Genomic DNA, 24,837 nt, shown 5'->3' on the forward strand with positions numbered 1-24,837 from the left:
CTCTCTCAGGTGATGAATCAGTACTCCTCCATGTTGAACACCACTTGGAAGAGGTACAAAGGGTAACATGGGCACAGCATGTACTCTGGCTGGGGGGTTGGGGGGGGGGGTTTTAATGACCTTTGACCATGGTTGTGGTTGTTGTGTCCAATAATCTCAGCCTCAGAACATTGCTGCTGGAGTTCCTCAGCTGCTTCAACAAGGACCTCCCGGAAAGCCAGAAACTGGGATGTTCACTGACCTTGCAGTGTTCTGTACCGTTCACAATTTTTCAGCTACCGAAGCAGACCATGCCCATATGTACCAAGACTTTGGACAACATTTAAGCCTGGGCTGATGAGTGGCGTAATATTTGTGTAACACAAGTGCCAGGCAATGATCGTTTACAACAAAAGAGAATTTAATCAACCGTCCATTTTGACATCAATGGCATTAACATTACTGAATATGAGACAGAAGCTGAAGTAGACCACACGACCAGTCGAGCCTGCTCTGCCATTCATTATGATCATGGCTGACATTGGGCATCAGCTCTACGTTATCTCTTGCTCCCCTTATTCCTTGATTCTGTGAGAGGCCAAATATTTGTCTGTCCTAGCCTTTAGGAAACGGTGGTGCTGTGGTAATATCACTGGAGGACATGGATTCAAATCTCAGCACAATAACTGGTGGTACTTAAATTCAATTAATGACCTCTGGAATTGAAAGCTAGTCTTCGTAATGGTGACCATGAAACTATTATCAATTTATTGTAGAACCCATCTGTTTCAGTTATCTCTTTTAATGAAGGAAATCTTTAATCCTTTTACGGGAGGAAATCGGCCATCCTTACCTGGCCTGGTATACATATGATTCCAGATCCACGTTAATGTGGTTGACTATTCATTTCCTTCTGAAATGGCCTAGCAAGCCCACTTGGTTCCAGGTCAGTTAGGGGTAGGCAACAAATGCTGGCCTTGCTAGCGACACCCACATTCCGTTAAAGAGTAAAGAAAAAAACATATAGTCAACGATGGAGAATCCACAACACTCTCAGGTAGAAAATTCCAATGATGTGTACACTTTGAGTGAAGAAACTTTTCCTCCACTCTGTCCTAAATAACTGGCCCCTTATCATGAAGATGTGCATTCCCCAGTCAGTGGAAGCAACCTTAGAGTGTGTATCCCGTCAAGCATCTTGCATGTTTTCATGAGATCACCTTTCATTCTTTTAACCTCCAGTGGAGTATAGATCCAATTTGCTCAGTTTCTCGACCTAGAACACATCTCTCGTCTCGGGTAACATTCTAGGAAAGTTTGTACTGCCTCCAATGCAAGTATATCCTTCATTAAATATGGAGATCAAAGCTGAACACTGTACTCCAGGTGTGTTCTCACCATTTCCCTGTACAATTGCAATGAGACTTCTTTATTCATGTATGCAAATCCCCTTGCCATACAGACCAACGTGACATTTGCCGTCCTTACTGCTTGCTATATCTGCATGCGAATCTTTTACATTCCTTGTATGAGTAAACCCAAGCTTCTATGAACATCAACATTTACAAGTTTTACACCTTTTCTAAAATGTTCTGCTTTACTATTCTTAAGACCAAAGTGAATAACCACATTAAGCTCCATCTGCTACCTTGTTGCCCACTCACTGAACTTGTCTATATTTCTTTGCAGCCTCTGTGTCCTCCCCAAAGCTTAGCTTTCCACCGAGCTTTGTACCGTACCAGACCTAGATACATTACTGTCTGTCTGTCTAATCATTGCAAATAGCTGAGATCCCACCACTGGTCCTTGCGGCACAACCTTCCAACCTGAGAATGCTGCATTTATGCCCATTCTTTGCTTCCTGTTCATAAACCAACCCTCTATCTGTGCCAATATATCATCCCAACTCAATGAGCCCTTATCTTGTCTATTAACCTTTGTGTCCAATCTGATCGAGTGGAAATCCAAGTATGCCATTTCTACTGGCCGCCTTTGTCCAAGTTACATTCTCAAAATTCTCAAATAAACATCTGAAACAGAATTTCTCTTTTATAAAATAAATGTTGACTTTGTCTGATCATACTATGGTTTTCTGAGTGCATCAGGGTGACACACTGCTGCCTCACAGCTCCAAGGACCCGGATTCAATTCCGGCCGTGGGTGACTGTATGGAGGTTGCACTTTCTCCCCGTATCTGCGTGGGTTTCCTCCGGGTGCTCCGCCTTACTCCCACAGTCCAAAGATGTGCAGGTTAGGTGGATTGGCCATGCTAAAATTGCTCTTTAGTGTCCAGAGACGTGCAGGTTAGGTGGAGTTGTGGGGAATGGGCCTAGGTGGGGTGCTCTTTCGGGTGGGCAGTACAGACTCAATTCACCAAATGGCCTCCTTCTGCATTGTAGGGGTTCTATGGTTGAGATTTCATTCCGAGTTTCCAGCACTTTCTTGACAATTGGCGTTGGGCTAACTGGCTTGTAGTTCACTGTTTTCTCTCTCATATTTTGAATAACGGTGTCACGTTTGCTCACTTCTAACCTGCTGGATCTGCTCCAGACTCTTGGAAATTTTGGAAAATCATTGCCAGAGCGTCTGTAGCTATCTCTTTTACAATTCTGGGATGTACATTAGGCAATCAGGTTTTGGGGTTTATTGGATTTTATCCCCTCCGGTTTCTCCAGTCCTTTATCTCTGCTGATATTAATTACCTCACTTTGTAGCATCTAAGTTACCCTCTATTTCTGGTGTGAAACTTGTGTCTTCCACTGCAAAGACAGACACAAATATTTGTTCACTGTCTCCGTGATTCCCTCATTCCCCATGATAACATATTTAGAAAAGCTCTTATGATCTATTTTTATATTCCTGGCTAGTTTTCCCCATATTCTCTGTTTTCCCTTTTTATTAACTTTTGATAGCACTTTGCTGTTTCTAAACATTCCTAATCTTCAGTCTTTGCAACCTTTTTTGATACAATAAATATCCTTAACTTCCCCTGGGAGCCACAAATGGGTCTGTCTTTTTGAGTTTTTGTTTAAATGTTTTTCACTGTTCAATGGCCACCGTATCTTTTATTCTTTAAAGCTTTGACAGAGTCATTGGACTCGAAACGTTAGCTCTTTTCTCTCCCTACGGATGCTGCCAGACCGGCTGAGATTTTACAGCATTTTCTCTTTTGTTTCAGATTCTAGCATCCGCAGTAATTTGCTTTTATATCTTTAATTCTTTTTACCAATCGACTTTTATATCAACTGGCTTCATTTAAGTTAAAGATTCTTGTTTGTGATTGGAGTATGTAACTTTCAAACTTAACATGGAAATCAGTTATTTTATTATTACTGCAGTAATATTTCTATTCAGACAAAGTTGCACTGCAGCGTTAGCTGCATTAATTCTAATTGTCCAACTTCTCCTTCTCTCAGCTTGTGGCAATGCACCAGAACAGCTCAGGGCACCAAGTGGAATAATTACAAGTCCAGGTTGGCCTTTTAACTATCAAACTAGAGTTAACTGTAGCTGGCACATCCAGGCTGATCGGGAGGAAGTCATCACCATCAGGTAAGCATGAGCAATTCGGAACAAATAATCTCTCTCATTATGTGGAATACCCGGCATAAATTCAGGATCAAATATTTTGCCGAAGCTTTTGGCTGGAAACAAAACACTATAATGGATGTCCCCGATGGTTGTTGAATATATGGTGTGTTATTAATCTGGCCAGGAGCGTCTTGGGTTCAAACCCCTGGCCTTGCGTTGGTAAATCTCAACTGTGATTGCGTTGAAGCTAATCTAATTGGAATTAAATCAGTGACTTGATGCTAGGAAGGAGAAATCATTTGTGTTTCTGTTAGCAGTGCAGTGACTTCTGCTGAGGGCAGCACAGTAGCCCTGTTACTTCACAACTCCAGGGTCCCAGGTTTGATTCCTGGCTTGGGTCACTGTCTGTGTGGAGTCTGCAGGTTCTCCCAGCGTCTGCGTGAGTTTCCTCCAGGTGCTTCAGTTTTGTCCCACAAGTCCCGAAAAACGTCCTGTTAGGTAATTTGAATTCTCCCTCTGTGTACCCGAACAGGTGCCGGAATGTGGCGACTAGGGGATTTTCACAGTAACTTCATTGCAATGTTAATGTAAGCCTACTTGTGACAATACAGATTATTATTAATGTTTGCCGCCATTGGCTGAGAACAGGTTAACGGTTGGTTTTAAACTTCACCCTCATTACCCAAAATTCAGTGTTTGTGCTCAAAATAAAGAGCAACTTGAAGGAAATAATAGAGGGCTTTTATAGCCAGTGCTGAGAAGTATGAGAGGATTACAAAGAAGCAGATCCTTCGCATGGCAATTATACTAAGTTGGAAACTAAATTAGACAAAATGCTCCAAACATAGTCTTGTCCACTCTTGTACAATTTAAAAATCATCTCTTGATTTATATCTTTTCTGGGGCCCAACATTTTATTTGCAGTCTTGATCACTGATTGATGGCGTGAGTAACCTCACATTAATATTCTAAATGTGTCTCCTGCTCTGCCTTCAATATACTTCAAGTGAGTCAATATGCAGGTTCCTTTTGCAAAATCTCATCCCTTTACATAATCTGACTTAAACTGCAGATGCCACTCAAGTCCAACAGAATTTGAACAAGCTGATTCTCATCCGTTGCCATGATGTCATTTTGTGAACTGTATCACATTTATATACTGTTTTAACTAACACATCTCCAGTCACTTATGAAATGAGAAACAGAGTTCGGAAAAGGATCTCTGACGCACCACTAATGATCAACTCTCATGTTATTTGGCCAGATGGAGTTGTCACTATGTTGAGCTTTGTCCTGTTGTTATGGGTTGAGATCGGAACCCCAATTTTGGTTAAGATCCTGGACGAGAACCCAACTATTTGCATTTGGTAAAACTGATGGGGAAATGTTACTGCACCACAGGAGTGATAGCAATGACCAGTAGACAGCTTTTATGTTAAAAACAAACTTTAATTTGAACAGAGAATTAAGCACATCAGCAAAAAAATGTTTTAAAAATAGCTGTATATTTAACAGTTACAACACCTTGGCTTGCTTCCTGAAACATTACAATTAAGCAGCCCATATATTTCAAACACCACTTATGTATAAAGTTAACAACCATGTTTTAATTTCTTATCTTGGTGAAGAGTCCTTGTAGAAAGAAACCATTTTTAGGACCAAGCTGAAAAGACTCAACTTAAGAATCCTTGGAAAAAGCTCTTTTTGTCCAGACAGACCTGGCCCCTTCAATTAGCTACATCAGCTGCACTTAAAGCACACACAATTCTTTTGTCTCTTGCTACAAGATGTGCCTTGATTTGTTTGGCCAGACTCAAACTGTTTCAACATTACCGTAGCTCTCTATCTTCAAATAGGTAAAGTGGCTTTTCATATCTATTAAAAATACACTTACCCTGCAAAAATCACTGATTACACTTCTAGCAGACATACTGTCCGAGGTTCCAGAAATCCCAGCCAAATGTTGACGCCAGCGTAAACACCGGAGTGATGTACGCCGGCGTCAACAGGCCTCATGGCCCAGCAATTCTCTGGTTTCTAGGGGGCTAGCACGGCGCCGGAGTGATGTGCATTGCTCCGGCGCCGAGCTGCCCTACACGGCCGGCGTGGGTCTGCGTCACAGCCGGCGCGGGTCCGCGCATGCACGCCACGGCCGTCTCCACACCGGTGCATGTGCGTGGTTGCTGCCTCCGCGCTGGCGCGGAGCAACATGTCGGGTCCGAACAGTGGGTCCGTGCGGAAGGAGGTAGGCCCCCTCCAGATCGCGGCCGCCTGCCCATCGGTAGTCCCCGACCGTGGGCCTCTGGCCCAATGGAGGTCCCCCCGGGAGTCAGCCCCCCCCCCGTCCACTCACCAGGACGTCCACAGCGGCCATTGGTCGAACCACGGGTTTGAACCACGTTGGCGGGAGTTCGGCCCGTCGCCCGTGGAGAATCGCTGTAGGGGCCTATTTCAGCGCACCCCGACTGGCGCCGCAGCGACCGCGCGGGCACGACTGCCGCCAATTTTCCGGTCGCCGGAGAATCGGCGGCCCGGTGGCGTGGTGGGAATCTCGCGCCCCCCCCCCCCCCCGGCGCGGGCTCAGAGAATACCGTCTGTAAGCATTTTAATCTAGGTTTTAAAAATATTACTACAAAAATAAAAACTATGAACGAAGACAATTTCTAATATTCATCATACTGTCCCAACTCAACTCAACTCAACATGTGCACTTCCAGCATGAATTGTCAGATATGCTAAATCTTATAAAGTGAGACTGTATAAGCTAGAGTTATTCCCTTTAGTTCAGAGAAGATGAAGGGGAGATATAATAGATATGTTCAAAATAAAGGAATACATCTGGTGGAACTCTTTTCATTGGCAGGTGGGTTAGTAACTAGACAACACACATTAGAGGTAACTGGCAAAAGAAGCAGAGGGGAGATACATTTTTTTTAGTGTCGCAAGTTATAATTTGGAATACACTGCATTAAAGGGTGGCAGAAGCAGTTCCAATAGTAATTTCCAAAAGGAAATTCCATCAGTACTTAAAGGGGAAAAGAAATTGAGAACTATTGGGAAAGAGCAACATAATAGGATTCATTGGATAGCTCTTTTAAGGGCTGGCAGAAGCTGGGCTGAATGTTCTCCTTTTATGCTGAAGGATTTTATGTAGAGTGGGAGGCGAGCTGTTGTCCTTTCTTTCCTGTCCTATAACCCGGAGACACAGGGCCAGTTGTCAACATTCGTACTACTGTCCTCATTTTGATCAACTAACTCGCACCGACCAGCAATTGGATGCGGGACCTTTCTTGTCTGTGTAGCTCAGCTTCTCACTGGATAAACGTGCTGGGACATCAGGCCATTTTGTATGTGGTAAAAGTCTATACAAATGATGTCTAATTCCATATATTTTCATTCATTACTATTTGATTGGGCTACTTTTCTTTCTAATGTGTTGGGTGAGAGTTTTGATTCACTGCTGTAAATGCCCCACAAATCTGTATCGTTCAGATTCTGCTACAGGAGAGGTATTATCCAGCAATATACGGAAGCTGCTATATTTTCAAATGATGGAAATGCTTAATCTCGTGCTGTGTGGTATAATGCTGCTTTTGAATTCCGCAGCATGACTATGTCTCCTGTAGAAGTCAGACAGATTTATTCAAGTCGAAAGACTTGCAGAAAATGCTCTTTTAAGAGTTCAGGTGGCAATTCAAGTGAATCAAATTTTAAACAGTAAGAAATCCTTCCTTTCTTGTAAGGTTAGATCAGGCCTCTGTACTGCCAACTGCAGTGTTTATATGATCAATGGAGTGGGGTGGTGAAAAGAAAGGGAAGTCCTCCTTCAGCTTTTGATTTCCATCTGTGATTCTACCCACAGATTACACTGGCAGGAATTGAATAAACTGTTGGAAGAGCAGATCTAAATATAGGCTGAGGAGTTGTATGTTTTTGCTCTGCATTGGTTGAGGATCTGTTTGCATTGCAGTATTGCATTCCATTTCAAAATTTGACATGGTTGTGAATGTCGAGCAACTATGAATTAAATTGACGTAATATTAAACAAACCAGAGCTGATTGAACTGCGTTGTTGCTAAATTAAGCCCTGCAGTTTATAGAACATAGAACATAGAACAGTACAGCACAGAACAGGCCCTTCGGCCCTCGATGTTGTGCCGAGCAATGATCACCCTACTTAAACCCACATAACCCGTAACCCAACAATCCCCCCATTAACCTTACACTACGGACAATTTAGCATGGCCAATCCACCTAACCCGCACATCTTTGGACTGTGGGAGGAAACCGGAGCACCCGGAGGAAACCCACGCACACACGGGGAGGACGTGCAGACTCCACACAGACAGTGACCCAGCCGGGAATCGTACCTGGGACCCTGGAGCTGTGAAGCATTGATGCTAACCACCATGCTACCGTGAGGCCCCAATGAGGTAATTATGATAGAAAATTACACCCCTCAACCTGGTAACATTTCCTTCAGCCCACTTCTATTCATTTTTCATTGGGGTGGAAAGAGATATTTTCTTTACATCTGCGTTTTGAATCTCAGATGGGATGCTCAGTGAGAAAGCAGTTTCACAGTGGAAAAAATAATTGAGTGGGGTAGGAAAACGGAAGGGTTGGATCAGCTTGTACCCTTTCCATTTACAACCTAGAACTATTCATAGATTTGAGCAAATTGGTTACGTCTGTGGTCGGAAAAGTGTGGAGCACAAAGTCAAGTATAGTGAATGTTTTGATGGCAGGTGAAGAGCACAAGAAGAAGAAGGGACGCAGACCATTTTCCTCAGTGTGTGTGTAAAGTAAACCTTTATATTAATGTTAGCATCCTGCCTCAGACTGAACTTGGCAAGAGGAGAATGGCATGCTGAATTCTGCCTTAGCATCTTGTAAGGACAGTTGCAATGGGGGAAGTCACTGACCTTGTTATGTACTCCTGCTAGCCAGTTGTTGTAGGCGGAAACCCGAGCCATTTACTTGGAATAGATTTATTCACAAGGTGAAACAGTACAGATATACATCTCCTGACTCCACTCTACTCCTGTCATCAAGTGTCTCTTTACATGTGCGTATGACTCGAGTAGCAAGCCAATCAAAGCCCTTCACCTCTATGTACTTAACCTCAATTGATACAACAAATAGACCTCACTGCTCCCCCACTCCCCATCCCTGCAAATTGGACTTCATCAGTCTGCACATCCTTCCACTATTATTCTACAAGGAAAGAGTATGAAAAAGGAACAAACTTTAGTCTTGAAATTTAATTGTTGTCTGTGTGCCACCTAAACCCTTCTCCTTGTCTAACTTCCGTTCCTCATTGAAGTGCACTCTTCAGTATTGAGCCTAAGCAAATTCTCTTCTATCAAACAAATGGGCTCCAGCACAGTCATACAACTACATGAGACCATTTGTGCATAAAAACTTTCTTAAAGGATTGCAACTCCCTTTAAAGCCATACCATCTCTTCTGGAATGGCTATGATTAATAGAAAAATTGTCAACATTTAGTATCAAATCTGTACAGCATTGTACTGAATTTTGTTTTATGGGGGGAGTTTCGCTTTCTTTTAAATAAGTTGTCAAATTAATTTACGACTTGTTTAAAGTTATTTTGCACCTTTACACAATGAAAATGCCAAAAGGAGCTGAAATCCAACCTGTCTATAGCTGAATGGAATTATCTATGTAGCAGGAACTCGCCAAGACACCTTGGGCAGTACCTTCCAAATTAGTGACCACTACCATCTCGAAGGACAAGGACAGCAGGCACATGGGTAACACCACCACCTGGAAATTCTCCTCCAAGTCGCTCACCATCCTGACATGGAAATATATTGTCTTTCCTTCAGTGTCACTGGGTCAAAATCCTGGAGCTCATCCCCCGAATTGCACTGTGGGTGGACCTACTGCACCAGATGAATTGCAGCGGTTCAAGTAGGCAGCTCACCATTGCCTTAAGGGCAGTTAGGGATGGGCAAAAATACTGGTCTAGCCAGCAATGCCGAAACCCCATGAATTAATTTTTTAAATGCTGCAAATGGTTGAGGCCTTGAAAGCAACTCAAAACCTGAAATAAAAACAGAAATTGCTGGAAAAACTCAACAGGTTTTGGATCCATGTGACTCTTCATCTCTGAAGAAGTTAACTCTGTTTTTCCCTCCACAGCTGCTGCCAGATCTGCTGAGTTTTTCCAGCATTTTCTATTTTTATTTCAGATTTCCAGCACCTGCGGTATTTTTCTTTTATCAAAATCTAGGATAATGTCCCAATTTGACATTTCCTGAAGTCTGTATTTCATACAAATACTTAACATTAATGCCATACCGGGCTGATCTGTGCATGTTGAAACAAATATGAAAATTCAAACTTTTGAATATATCTTTGACGTGTTACAGTTTTAAATTCAAACTATTTTCTGAGACTCTGTACCTACTGAATTGCAATATATGTGACTAAAGGGGAAAAGAGACAGCAAGAATACTTTGATTCTGAGCTTTGTGGAAAAATATCTCAAAGCACCTGATTGGGGAGTGAGCTCCAACAGTAGCTGCAGCTGCTGTTCAGAAAGACTTCAAAGGAAAAGAAGAAATCTCGATAAGAACTTATCTTTACATAGGTCAGGATTTTTAGGGTGGGAGGGTTTCCTGTCCTGTCAGCGGGGACATCATCCCCACCGATGCTGTCTGCCCTGCAGTCATTTCACAGTTTAACAAGAGTTAATTGGCTGCAGGCAGGACTTCTGCCCCTCGCTCAGGAGGAAGTCTCACCTTAGAAAGCTGCCAGCTCTCTAGTCTCTGCAGCAGTCTCCAGCGTCTAAATCATGGCATTCCAGGGAGGGGTGAGTCTTGGGGGTCTCGAGGCGGGATGGACAGGGGAGCCCTGAGGGAAGCGGACAATGGAAGATGAGGGTATCGGGCAGAGGGTGGGGGAAGGAGGTCCTGTGGTTACTGGACCTTAAGGGTGAAGGTGGGGGCGGGCATCAACCCCAGTCCTGCTGAGGCTTGAACACGATTGTTTTGGGCTTCCCCCACCCGTAAAATTTAGGCTGGGCAGGAACGACCCTTAAGTGGGCAATAATTTGCTACTTAAGGACCTCAACTGGGGCATGGGTGGGCGGCCTGTCTGAGGCTTCAGCTGCCCTGCGTAAATTGCATTGAGATTGAGCTGGGCAGGAAGCCCATCCAAGGAATTTTGCACTCATCATCACCACCGCCACTGACAAACCCGCCAGAGGGAGTGTAAAATTCAGATCCAAGAGCTTAATGCCCTTGGGAAGGTCTAAAGCGTTTTTAATAACAAAAATAGATTGCTTAACAAGTGAAGTCACTTGTTATGTAACAACTGTGATAGCTAATTAGTGCAAAGTAAGACCCCACAAACGGAAAGGAAATGAATGAACCAGATGATCTATATTTTGCAGATGAGACAGTTTTCTGCTCTTTGCATAATGCCATGGTATCTTTTGTTGGCTGTCCATTAACCTTCTGTTTAGCTACTCATCAGAAAGGCATCACCTCTGACAATATGGCAACTGGATGTATCATGATGGATTTTTTGTTTTGCTGTGAAAGTTGAGAGCTATTACCCTTTTTTGCCTTTAGCTTTCAGGATTTTGATATCCAGAACTCTGCTTGGTGCAGTTCAGACTGGCTAACTATAGGAACATACAAAAGTGCGGAGGGAACTCGGGTGTGTGGTTCTGCCATTCCAGCACCTTACATATCTGCAAAAGACCACGTCTGGATTAAGTTTCATTCAGATGACAGGTACACTGGAAAAGGATTCCGGCTCTCTTACGTCACAGGTATGTATAGAATTGGTGTATTTTTTAAAAAGTGGAATACAAAGATAATTTGTTTTTTCTTTTCTACTGCCCCTCCTTATCTCTTTAACCTCTTTCAGCCCTCCTGTGCTCTGAGATCTCTATTCCTCTAGCTTTGGATTCTTGTGCATCCCTAATTTTAATCGCTGCATCACTAGGAGGCCATGCCTTCAACTGCTGAGACCCTAGGCTTTGCAATTCCCTTCCTAAACCTCTCTAGCTCTATTTCCTCCTTTAAGACACTTCTGAAAACCTCCCTCGCCTGTCCTGTTTTTCCTAATGTGGTTCAGTGTCATATTTTATTTGGTAACTCTCCTGTGATTGGTTCTCTATACCCTTATGAAAAAGGCCAACATTTCATTAGCCTTTAAAATTATTTTTTTGTCCCTGTCCACTAGCAGTTTGTGATTCCTGTCGGATTGGATCCTTAAATTACTCTGCTCCTCACTTCTTAGCTTCTCACTATTTATAAATACAGTCTCGCCAATGCAGGAACTCACCAAGGCTCGTTAGACAGCATCTTCAAAAGCAACAAACACTACTATCCAAAAGGACAAGGGTAGCAGATGCAATTGGAACACTAGCACCTGCAAGTTTCCCTCCAAGCCAAATACCAACCGACTGGGAAATATATTGCTGTTCTTCACTGGTCAAAATCTCGGAGGTCCCTCCATAACAGCACTGTGGGTGTACCTACACCATTTGGACTGCAGCGGTTCAAGAAGGCAGCTCACCACCACCTTCTAAAGGGCAATTTGTGATGGGCAGTAAATGCTGGCCTAGCCAAAGGAGCCCACATCCCATGAATACGTTTTAAAACAAATACTCTGATCTGTCCTGGGTATATGGATGACCTCACATTTCACCACATTAAACTCCATCTTTCACAGTTTTGCCCATTCACTCAAACTGTCAATGTTCCTGTGCTACTTTCTGCTACCATCTATATTATTAGCTGTGCTCACTTTGTGTAGTCAGCAAAGTTGGATCTAAAGCTCTCAATCTTAAGTCCTTCATTAGTAGTGAAATTGTGAGTCCCAAGTATAGATCCGTGAGGATACCACTAATCACATCTTGTCAATTGTAGGACATGTCCATTTCTGTCTTCTACCTTTGAACCAATTTCCCATCTGTGTCAGTAGGTTGCCCTTAGTTTGATGTGCTTTCCTTTTCAATGGAGTCTTTGATGTGAAAACGTCCTGAGAATTCCTCAGCTCTTCTTTGCACTCACCTCAATAGTCAAAATCATACACTCAAAATCTCGACTGTGATAAAGACCCATTCTCCTCTCCTGACACAGACATAAGTTGAAGGTCTTATTTTTCTACTACCCATGTAATTTAACTATTCTGCACAGTCTTCGACTTTTGATTATGTTTTGCAGTAACAAATAGCTTGTGACAAATTTGATGTACAGCATCCGGGTAATGCATTTTTTCTACACGTAAGGATTCTGTCTCAGTCGTTCAATTCTGTTGGCAATGCTGAGCTCAAGCTAGTGTTAAACGTAATAAAACTGTTGCAACCTGGAGGATGCATTTGCTCCTCTGTTTGTGACATGAAAGAAAGAGAAAAGTGGAATTCATTTTCCAGAAAACAAACTGGTTGAAAAATTGTCCCTGTCGAACACGAAATTTAATTCTGGGATCAATCTGTGAAGCATCTGAATACATTGCCACTGATAATGTAGGTATACTGAAAGCAGCTACTTAGCTGAAGTCGGTTAACACTCATACGCATCATTCTTTCAAAATGAGATTGATGCTGTCCTCCAGAATGAAACTGATGAATGCAAAAATGATCGCTTTATTTCGCCAGATAAATAAGTCTAATTTACTTGAAGTTGTGGGTATGTAACCTATTTGACGAAGAGTGAATAACAGTTGAAGGCTACAAAAACAAAAGCGAAATACTGCCGATGCTGGAAATCTAAAATAAAAGCTAAGCGCTGGAAACACTCCACAGGCCTGACAGCATCTGTGCCGACAGAAATAGTTTGTATTTTAAGGTGATGATCTTTCATGAGAATTTTGAGGGCTTTGGGCACTAGCTTATTGATTTGAGTTAATTTAGACCACAGGGAAGCCCATCGGAGAGTAAAGAAGGAAAGACTAGGGACAGGGAAAGAAAAATAATAACATTTTGAATCAATGGTTGCAAGTACCCGAAACTAAATATCAAAGAAACCCATTTCAAACTCATAGGAATGAATTATTTGTTGCCACCACGCCTCCTGCTGCCATTCCTAAACAGAGATCCTGTTTTGACGGTTAAGGTGCTATTTTTATCCTGCTTTTTCAACCTAACTACCGCCTTCAGCTATATACTTTCTTACCCTCCGTTTTATAATTATTGCAATATTAAATCATTCACTGCTTTTTACCACCTGTAAAAACTCATATATAACTAGCATAGCACTACTCTATGGAAAGACTTCCTTAATTTACTATTTGTGTCAAAATAATTGTTGCTTCTCATCTAGTATTGTATATTTAATTTATTTATTAATTATATGTATCATGTTAGATGAATGAGGGGCGGCACAGTGGTGCAGTGGTTAGCGCTGCTGCCTCACAGCGCCAAGGGCCCTGATTCGATCCTGACTCCGGGTCACTGTCCATGTGGCATTTAGCACATTCTCCCTGTGCCTGTGTGGGTCTTACCCCAACAATCCTAAAGATGTGCACGGTAGGTAAACTCGCCACACTAAATTGCCCCTTAATTGGGAAAAATAAATTGGGTTCTCTAAATTTATAAAACAAAAAATGGATGAATGAACAGATAAGCTTATACTCATTTTTGAATGCCAATTTGCTATTGGCTGTGAAGGCCAAGTCACTGAGCATCTTTAAGACTGCGATAGATAGGTTCTTGATTAATAAGGGGACCAGGGGTTACAAGGCAAAGGTAGGAGAATGGGGATGAGAAACATATCAGCTATGATTGAATGACAGAGCAGACTCGATGGGGGAATGGCCTAATTCTGCTCTTATATCTCTGGTCTTGTGGAACCCCCACTTCCATGTTGCCCAAGCCTCCATGCACTCATTGCTGGCCAAATACAATGCCTTTTCACTGATAACATTTATAAAGAAACTCCCTTATGTTTTATTTCCATATTATTTTGTTGTCACTAAGATTTTAACAAATAGCGGAACTGTAGATCTGCAGCCCTGACCACTTGCAGTATCTTTGTACTAAAATTTAAGAAGAGTGCAACTCACAATGTCCAGTGACACTCTCAATTGGAGGGCCAGCGCACTATGGCAGACATTGACCTTCGTGACCCGATGGAGGGAAAAGTGAGAAAACCTCTAATGGGCTATTCTTGTGTATTTCTTGGCTGCTAGTAATAGCAATTGAATTGATTATGACCATAAAGCTGGCAGGCTGTCTTGTCCCTTGGATACACAAGTCATGGGAGGAAGAAGCAATGCTGTTCTGCTGTAGGAAGGTGAGGTGTGCCTGCCATCAGAAAATTTATAAAGTGGAAAAGGCGGACTAGTCTTGTCTTAAATCAAAAGCTTTAACTTCTGCTTGCATTGGTTTGCATTGATACTTTATTGGGAAAGAATTGGGAACTGCTCCTATGTCTTATGGTCTTATAAACTTTCTAGAATAGCCCATTCTGAATCACCTCCTTGGTGTTGGCAACCATACCTAGGTAGAGTTGTAACGTACATTTTGAACGGTGAAAAGAAGTAAGTAACTACAGTAGGAGGTATGTAACAGCACCATTGGTATTGTAGTAATGTGTCAAGCTGAAAGCTTGGCCTTGAGTGTGATATTTTCTACTGAAATTTTTTTCTAAAATGGTTATAATACAAAAAGGCATACTTTAATGAAAAGATTGACATTTCTGCTCCTCCACTTTGATGAAAGTTTAAATGAGCCAGCTGTTTGAACCAATGCTGCTTTTCACAGAGTGACTTATGAGAGTATATTTTCCTTTCAGGAAAATCTGCTGAGACAGGCTGTGATTGGGACCAGTTCCACTGCGATAATGGAAAATGTATCCCTGATGTTTGGAAATGCAACACGATGGATGAATGTGGTGACAATTCTGATGAAGAGCTATGTGAGCGATCAATGCCCCCGACTGCCTTTCCATTTCAGCCTTGCACCTATGATCAGTTTCAGTGTCTCTCAAGATATACTGCAGCTTATATGTGCTTACCTGAGGCCTTGCGTTGTGATGGGAATATTGACTGCCTTGATTTGGAAGACGAAATAGATTGTGATGCCCCTAGTTGTGGGGACTGGCTGAGAAACTTTTATGGCACGTTCAGTTCTCCAAATTATCCTGCATTTTATCCACCTGGGAGCAACTGCACATGGCTGATAGATACTGGAGACCGACGGAAAATCATTTTGCGTATCACTGACTTTAAGCTGGACGGCACAGGCTATGGGGATTATGTCAAAGTGTATGATGGCCTGGAGGAAAATTCACACAAGTTGCTACGTGTCCTGACATCTTTTGATTCCCGACCACCGATCACGGTCATCTCCTCTTCTGGACAGGTGCGGATACATTTTTATGCTGACAAAGTAAACGCAGCTCGAGGTTTTAATGCAACTTACCAAGTTGCAGGATTTTGCCTTCCATGGGAGATTCCTTGTGGAGGCAATTGGGGCTGCTACACAGAGCAACAGCGTTGTGATGGTTATTGGCACTGCCCAAATGGCAGAGATGAGCACAATTGCAGCTCATGTCAGAAGGATGAGTTCCCCTGCTCTCGCAATGGTGTGTGCTACCCTCTGTCTGACCGCTGCAACTACCAGAACCATTGTCCAAATGGCTCAGACGAGAAGAACTGTTTCTTTTGTCAGCCTGGTAACTTCCACTGCAAGAACAACCGCTGCGTATTTGAGAGCTGGGTTTGTGATGCGCAGGATGACTGTGGTGATGGGAGTGATGAAGAGCACTGTCCTGTTATTGTACCCACCAGAGTGATAACTGCAGCAGTCATTGGCAGTTTAATCTGTGGACTACTCCTTGTGATTGCGCTAGGATGTACCTGCAAACTATACTCTCTGAGAATGTTTGAACGCAGGTGAGTGTGGAGATTAAATATTAATGTGAAGATTAAATGTTAATGATTTCTTTAAAAATTCAAGTACAGCGTTTCAATTGCCAGATTCTTCATTTCAAGTTTACCTCATGGCAATTTTAATAAACCTAGTCGCAGACATATTTATTCTTGTTTTGGGATAAGGTGTAATATTCTCTATCTGATATATTCAAAACATTTTGGTGGTTTGCACGTCCTCCCCGTGTGTGCGTGGGTTTCCTCCGGGTGCTCCGGTTTCCTCCCACAGTCCAAAGATGTGCGGGTTAGGTGGATTGGCCATGCTAAATTGCCCGTAGTGTCCTAAAAAGTAAGGTTAAGGGGGGGGTTGTTGGGTTACAGGTATAGGGTGGATACGTGGGTTTGAGTAGGGTGATCATAGCTCGGCACAACATCGAGGGCCGAAGGGCCTGTTCTGTGCTGTACTGTTCTATGTTCATCAAGTTGAAGTTTGGAATAACTGCCTATGGAGTGGAAGAGGAGAAAATGGGGAAGGACGTCAATGTAGGATCCCTATAAACCAGAATTATTAAGTAATTTTGGGGCTGGTTTAGCACAGTGGGCTAAACAGCAGGCTTGTGATGCAGAACAAGGCCAGCAGCGCGGGTTCAATTCCTGTACCGGCCTCCCCGAGCAGGCGGCGGAATGTGCTGACTAGCGGCTTTTCACAGTAACTTCATTGAAGCCTACTTGTGACAATAAGCTATTATTATTATTTGTTCTTGGGCCTTATCTTGGCGAAACAATGATGTTTGATATTTAGGAAAAATTAAGCTTGGAGGTAAGGAGGGGACTTTATGATTGGGTGGGTCAGGTTCTGACTGAAAACCGGCGTGCTTCTCTCCAGAGAAATAGCCAGGTTTTCCCTTATGATCATCTGTCACTTCGTCAGACTAAAACATTGGGAGGCATTTTACCCCCTCCCAAACAAATGGGTTTACCCTCACTGGGCAGGAGCCTGATTACCTTACCGGGGCTTGGATCACATGTGATCTCCCCGGTGCAAATCTCGTTATGGCCCTCTCATGCGAGTTAACGGCCCTAACGGGATTCCTAATTTTGCAATGACAGTGTTAATAGAATATCCGTTGATAGTGAGTCAATAATGGGAAGAAACTGTGTGAAATGAAATGAAAATCGCTTATTGTCACAAGTAGGCTTCAAATGAAGTTACTGTGAAAAGCCCCTAGTCGCCACATTCTGGCGCCTGTTCGGGGAGGCTGGTACGGCAATTGAACCGTGCTGCTGGCCTGCCTTAGTCTGCTTTAAAAGCCAGTTCTTTAGCCCTGTGCTAAACCAGATAGAAATAGTAAAACAAATATTGATTCCTACAGTGCTTTTCCATTTCCTATTTAATGTATGGAAGCTAGGTTGCAATCCTAAAAGATTGATGATATTGCATTACTCTTGCAACCTGTGCTCATTTTTCAACCTGACCTACAAGGCCATCCCTTCCTTAAAGTTGAAGCATTTCTGGTCTGAAATTTACTGCTTGAAAATAGATATTAATCACTCTCCGGGATGGATAATTGTATGGCTGTAGCACTTGTGTCTGCAGATGGCAACTGTTAAGTCATGTCCATCATACTTTTGTATAACAAGTCAATAATATATAGCCTTTTGTTTCTATTTTTAATGTTCCCAAAGTATAAGATTACTGCCAATTCCACTGTCATGTCCAATATCAAGATGACGTAATCTGTGTTCAGATACAGCACAATCCAACGGCAGAACAAAGCTCCCTGATTTCTATGCCTGACGTCAATTTTTAATGCCAACCTTAGAGCAACAAAGAATACCTCATGTTCGGAATGGTTACCCTTGGATTCTCCCAATTAAGATTGTTTATTTGTGTGGATTATGGGTGGCATTATCTTGTACATTAGGAATGGAGTACCAGTAAGTTTATTATAAAGGGAGGTGGATGCCAATGCCTAGTAAGATGAGTGCTCCTTACCCAGCAAGCGTAAAGTCCAGTTGAGTCTCCATATCACGTAGTTTTAGGTAAAATTGAAATTTAGTTCAGCTAATTTATAGGTCACGTTTTTGAGGGCGATTGTAATCCACTCACCTTGGAATTTCCAATATTTTACAAATAGAATTATCACAAGCACTCGCTTTAATCTTGACCTGAATGTGGAATATCAGGGTGACTGTGCGTGTGTGTGTGTTGTACAGTCTATTCCTTTTACTGTATTGATCGTGATTGGCAACAGCAATTTGGAATACTTGATGATATGTGATTTGCCTGTAGAGTAGAGATTTGTAGCAGGTAAAAATAAATTGTCGCTGTAATTATTGAGTGTTTGTCACTCTGATTATTGTCTGTTGACTAAATGCACTGTCAACTTGCATATTAATGCTGGTCTCCAAGCAGTTCATATAATGAAGGGCAGTGGCTTGCCACAGAGTAATTTGGGCAGAAAAGGCTGTGAAAGATGTAGCTGGTGATTATTAAAATTGGAAAATAACTATTTAATAGGCAATAAATGGCCTTTAAATTAATAGGAACAACACCATTGGCAGTCTTAAGATTAATTACATAGAGGATGGATCCAATTATTTTTTGAAATGTTTTGATCAAATATATGAAAGGCAATACAATAAGGTCTCAACCACAAACTTATGGCTTTATTCCTGTAATGAAGCTTACACTTCTAAAAGTAGTTCAGTGCAAATTTTCAGCACAAGGTGTTGCCAAGCATCAAGTACCTTCATTGAAACAAGGTCATATTTTTAAAGTAAATGTGATGATCTGTTTTATGAAAGCAATTGTTTAATTTCTAGTTGTTTAATTTCTTTGAAGATGGAGAAAGCTGAAAACCCAATGGGTGAAGGTAGAGATAGTGGGGCAACGTGTGTACAAAATTCATATGGTTTTTTATTTGTTTATGGGAGGTGTACGTCGCTAACAAGGCCAGCATAGCCCATCCCTATATGCCCTTGGTGTGTAACGATAGAGATGAACGTGCAGATGTGTGTCTGCTGCCCTTGTCCAGCCACATGATGCAGGTTGTGGGTTTGGAAGGTGCAGCCAAAGGAACCTTCACGAGTTGCTGCAGTGCATCTTCTAGTTGGTACAATACAGCTGCCACTGTGTACAGGTGATGGAGGGACTGAATGTTTGAGGTAGTGGATGGGATGCTGATCCAGTGCGGTTGCCTTGTCCTTTTCTGTTGAACGTCTTGTTGGCTGGCACTGAACTCATTTTCTTGACTTGTGCCTTCTAGATAGACAGCTTTGGGGAGTCAGGAGGTGTGCTACTCACCACAAAATTCCTAGCCCCTCACCTGCTGTTGTTACCATAGTATTTATCTGGCTGGTATAGTTAAGTTAATGTTGACAGTGGAGTGATTTGGTGATATCAGTTCCCATAAGTGTGTGTCTCTGTGTGTGTGTCTCTGTGTGTGTGTCTGTGTGTGTGTGTCTCTGTGTGTGTCTGTGTGTGTGTGTGTGTGTGTGTGTGTATTCAGTTACATAATTACATTTTCTACAGTACCTATCGATCAGAATAAACATTCATGTAATCAAACTGTAGAGCTTCAAACTTTCTAATCTCTGTCATGCAATTAAATGTTCATTAAAAGTTAGTAAAATGTATATATTTTTCTTCTTAACCTGTTTATGGATGAGCAGGAGCTTATTCATTGCTAACTCTGTTGAAGACCAGCACCATATGTATGTTTTACTGTTGCTTGGTAGTACAGATTATTTTTGGAATGAGTGACATGTTGCCAAAGTTTTTTTGTCTTGAATTCATAAAAATAACCTTTATTAGTGTCACAAGTAGGCTTACATTAACTCTGCAGTGAAGTTACTATGAAAATCCCCCAAGTCGCCACACTCATGCGCCTGGTCAGAGGGAGAATTCAGAATATCCAATTCACCTAACAAGCATGTCTTTCCTGACTTGAGGGAGGAAACTGGAGCACCACGTAAAAACCCAGGCAGACACTGGGAGAATGTACATGCTCCGCACGTTCCCAAGCCAGGAATCAAACCCGGCTCCCTGGCGCTGTGAAGCAACAGTGCTAACAACTGTGCTACCGTGCTGCCCATCAGGACAAATTCAAGAATGCCAAATTTCAAACTATCATTGTAGTTTAATAACGAGTGCTGATTGGTTGGCAATTTAACCACCAACTTGCTTTGAGGCATATCTCTTCAGAAATATTAATTTACAAATCCATTTCAAAGAGCTGGCAAAAGCATGACGAGCCAAATGGCCCTCTTCTTAGCTCTATGATTCTCTATGCTTTTTTCAGATTGGGGGACAATTTGGGGTTTTTGCACTTCCAGGGAATGGTGGTCGCTGTTCTCACACATAGAACAGTACAGGCCCTTCAGCCCACGATGTTGTGCTGACCATCTCCAACCTGAGCTATCTTGAGAGTGGCCTACTCACTGGGATTTGAGAGGTCGTCACAGGACTATAGATTTTCTCTCCATCCCTCTTACTTATTATAGCATGGATCTTAACAAAGTTGGCCATTAACAAGGTGTTGATTTCTGCTCCCTTGTGTGTTCTCCTACTTGACCTCAAATAGCACAATTGGTATGAAGTAATATGTGGGAGAAAATCTGCTTGCATCTGTGGATTTTGAAAAGTAATCATTTAGTTCTGCCTATGCTTCCCATTTAAGATATGCCACCCCCCCCCCCCCCCCCTCCTCTCTTGCCACTGTCCACCCGCACACTCATCGTGCATTTGTAATCAACTGTGAGCGTGGAGAAGAGCTTTTGGTTTGAGAACTTGAAAGACAATGACCTCTGCAGCACAATTACATTGATGAAACAAATGATTTATGCCGTCCAATGATCCTTGTCGTAAATAACATCTGCTGATTTGTGCAGGTAATTTTGAAGAGAAGTAGATTGGTCGCGTACAATTGTGTAAACTGTGTGGTGCTCTTTAGAGTGACAGGTGGTGATTTTGGATGCAAGTTGTTGTGGCGGTGCTGGAGAATCTGTGCCATATGTCATGTTCCTCCAGCAACAATACAATACACAAAGAACTGAGCAGTGCTGTTGTATTACCAGCTGTGCACTTAACAGTAAAACAGTTCTCTGGTTTAGCTTGAGGTATTTGAATTAAATATCTCTAAACCAGTAACTTGTCCCTTTTGATCTGTACAAAAGATGAAGGATTAATATCAATTACTACGACAGTAAAAAAACGAAGTTCTGGATACTTTTCGGCGGCAGAGGCAGCACAAAATTGGCTGGTGGTGGGATCCTCTGGTCCTGCCGTTGTCAATGGGGGTTTCCGTTGAACGCACTTCCCGCCGTCGGGAAACATGTGGTGGAAGTGTGTCGGCGGCGGGACCGGCTGATCAGACCGGCGTAAGTGGGTTGACTTTCGGCCAATATCTCAAGTCAAACGTGACTCTTCTTCAATAAATGCTACTGTGTTTGTCAGTATCAGGAGGACTCATTTGATTTCACCCTTCTTTATAAGGTCTTTTGAAACCCATTTGTCAAGAGTTGAAGCTGAACTGCTGCGAAGAGAGGCTCCTCCATCCTATGGCCAGTTAATTGCGCAAGGCTTGATTCCCCCAGTGGAAGATTTTCCTGTTTGCTCATCAAATCAGGTAATGCCTTATCATCTTCGATTTATCTTGTATTTGACACATTCCTACAGCAAGCAGTTTTGTTTCACTTACAGTAAACTCCTGTTGTTTACGACCCTCTCTATCGCAAATTTGTTTACCTACATGAATCTGTTTGTATATCTAATCGTGATTTGTGCTCCTGTAAGTTCACTTATACACGATTTGGCATATACCTGTGCAGGAGGCATTACAATGAATTGCTTATATTCAACCACACACAGGAGTGTAAGTGCACCAACAACTCTTACTTTATTAGACATGTCAGAGAATTAACAGTAGGAAGGTTCAACCCTGACCTTTCCCTCATAGAATGTGTGCACTGTGCATGCGCCACCTTTGTACACGCATGGGTTCAGCCTTTGCGATTTCACCCGTTGTGAGATTTTGGGGGGACGGCTGGAGTTAGCTGTCTATTTTTGTACAAGTTAGATTCTGAGGCTGCAAATGTCGACTTCAGTACAATCCTAATCAGATGAATCATAATCTTGCTTGTAAGCCAGTGAGAAATCTATTTGAGTACAAAGCCATGATACACTGTAATTGAACAGAACTGCAATTATGTTGAGTCTCCTTTTTCTGGCACCATATTTACCGAACCACTGGGTATTCAGCCAAGTTTGTTTTTCTTGGCTTTTTCCTGCTTGCTGATCAATGGTTTTGCGTAACAACTGTCAGGAGTTTGTTTTTCTTGGCTTTTTCCTGCTTGCTGATCAATGGTTTTGCGTAACGACTGTCAGGACAAATGTAAATATCCGGTCAAACCGGATTAAGGGTTAGGGAATAATTGAACTAAGGGAGAGAGGCTGAGAGAGCAGGAGGATGACCGTTGCCAAGAAAAGTATCAGCGAGGGAATTCAGTTAATAAGGGATGGGAGGGTGTAGAACTGACATGGTTGTTACTCAGTGACTGGGTTATGGATGGTTCTGCCAGCATACTCACCAGGTAGGGAGAGAGATGCTGCCAGCACGATGAAGGGGGAGTCATTGGCGGACTGAGATCATTCAATGAGTGGCACAATCCTGATGGCATAGAAGGAGGGGTTGACTCAAGGTGAAGTTAATGTATTAAATGCACAAATTGGGGAACAGCGTTGTTTGAGCGCACAACAATTTTCATCAAATAAAATGGAAGAAGCTGGAAGGGGAGAAGGCTGACAAGGTTTTGTTTTTACATTATGAAATAGAATGCTGCAAACCACTCAGCAATTTTAATGTAAATCTAGTCAATCTGCAGGCTTCTGAGCAATAAGGCATCCAGATCATGCACACTGTACAAAACAAGTAGGGTTAGACGAAGGCATAGACACTCAAACCTAGACAAGATATGGGATGAGAGAATTGAGAAACATGGAAAATCGGAACAGGAGTAGGCCTGGATTCTTTGAGTCTGTTCCGCCATTCATTACAATCATGGCTGATCATCCAACTCAGTAACCTGTTCCAATTCCCAACGCACCCACCCCACATCCTTAGATTCCTTTAGCCCCAAGAGATGTATTAGACACCTCCCTGAAAACATACAGGGCGGAATTCTCCGCTCCCGGGAAAAATCGGGAGGGCCGTCGTGAATTCGGCCGAGTTTCACGACGGCCTCGGAGGCCGCTCCTCGTCCCCTATCTCCCCTCCCGGCGGGGCTAGGAGCGGCGCTCCGTAAATCTCGGCCGCGGGGACGTCGCGCGAGAATGACGCGGCCAGTGCGCCTAATGACGTCAGCCGCGCATGCGCAGGCTTGATGGTTCCGACCCGCGCATGCGCGGCTGACGCATGCGCTGACGGCACGAACCCGCGCTTGCGCGGTGGCCGTCTTTTCCCTCAGTCGCCCCGCAAGACGTGGTGGCTTGATCTTTCGGGGCGGCGGAGGGGAAATAGTGCGTCCGATTTGAACGCCGGCCCGACGATCGTGGGCACCGATCACGGGCCTGTCCCCTCCCGAGCACAGTCGTGGTGCTCTTTCCTTTCTAGGCCACCCACAAGCCCCAAACGGGCTTCTCACTCCCGTTTCACGACGGCAGCAACCAGGTGTGTTTGCCGCCGTTGTGAAACGGCCGCGAACGGCAGGTCGCTCGGCCCATCCGGGTCGGAGAATTGCCGTTCGTCGTGAAAAGCGGCGATTCTTCCGAGCGGGGGGGGGGGGGGGGGGGGAGAGAATCACGGGGGGCGTGAATTTTGTCGGGGGGCCCTCCCGCGATTCTCCCACGCCACTTGGGGAGCGGAGAATCGCGCCCACAATGTTCCAACCTCAGCTAATTTCTGCAGTAGTGAATTCTACAGGCTCACCACTCTCTGGGTGAAGAAAGTTCTCCTAATCTTAGTCCTAAATGGTCTGCCCCGTATCCTTAGACTGTGACTCCCGATTCTGGACTCCCTCGATATCGGAAACATCCTACTTGCATCTGCCCTGTATAGCCCTGTTAGAATTTTACAGGTTTCTATGAGATTCACCCTTCATTCTTCTAAACCCCGACGAATATAATCTGAACTGACTCAATCTCTCCTCGTACGTCAGTCTCGCCATCCCAGGAATCAGTCTGGTAAACCTTCGCTGCATTCCATCCATAGCAAGAACACCTTCCCCAGATAAGGAGACTAAAACTGCACACAGTATTTCTGATGTGATCTCACCAAGGCCCTGTATAATTGCAGCAAGACATTCCTGCTCCTGTGTAGGGGCTGGTTTAGCACAGTGGGCTAAAAAGCTGGCTTGTCATGCAGAACAAGGCCAGCAGCGCGGGTTCAATTCTCGTACCGGCCTCCCCAAACAGGCGCCGGAATGTGGCGATATGGGGATTTTCACAGTAACTTCATTGAAGCCTACTTGT

General features: G+C 43.3%; 1 protein-coding gene across 2 annotated transcripts in view; it reads left to right on the plus strand.

Moving 5' to 3' along the window:
• The window catches only part of lrp12 (low density lipoprotein receptor-related protein 12), a 52,768-nt gene that overhangs the window by 11,198 nt on the left and 16,733 nt on the right, over positions 1–24,837 (plus strand). For both annotated transcript variants that reach the window (XM_038809987.1, XM_038809986.1), the window contains exons 3-6: positions 3,396–3,531; positions 11,114–11,316; positions 15,290–16,391; positions 21,865–21,997. In XM_038809987.1, the coding sequence (XP_038665915.1) occupies positions 3,396–3,531; positions 11,114–11,316; positions 15,290–16,391; positions 21,865–21,997 (1,574 nt within the window). The remainder of the gene's footprint in view (positions 1–3,395; positions 3,532–11,113; positions 11,317–15,289; positions 16,392–21,864; positions 21,998–24,837) is intronic.

Source organism: Scyliorhinus canicula, chromosome 10, assembly GCF_902713615.1.
Source record: "Scyliorhinus canicula chromosome 10, sScyCan1.1, whole genome shotgun sequence".
NCBI lineage: Eukaryota > Metazoa > Chordata > Chondrichthyes > Carcharhiniformes > Scyliorhinidae > Scyliorhinus > Scyliorhinus canicula.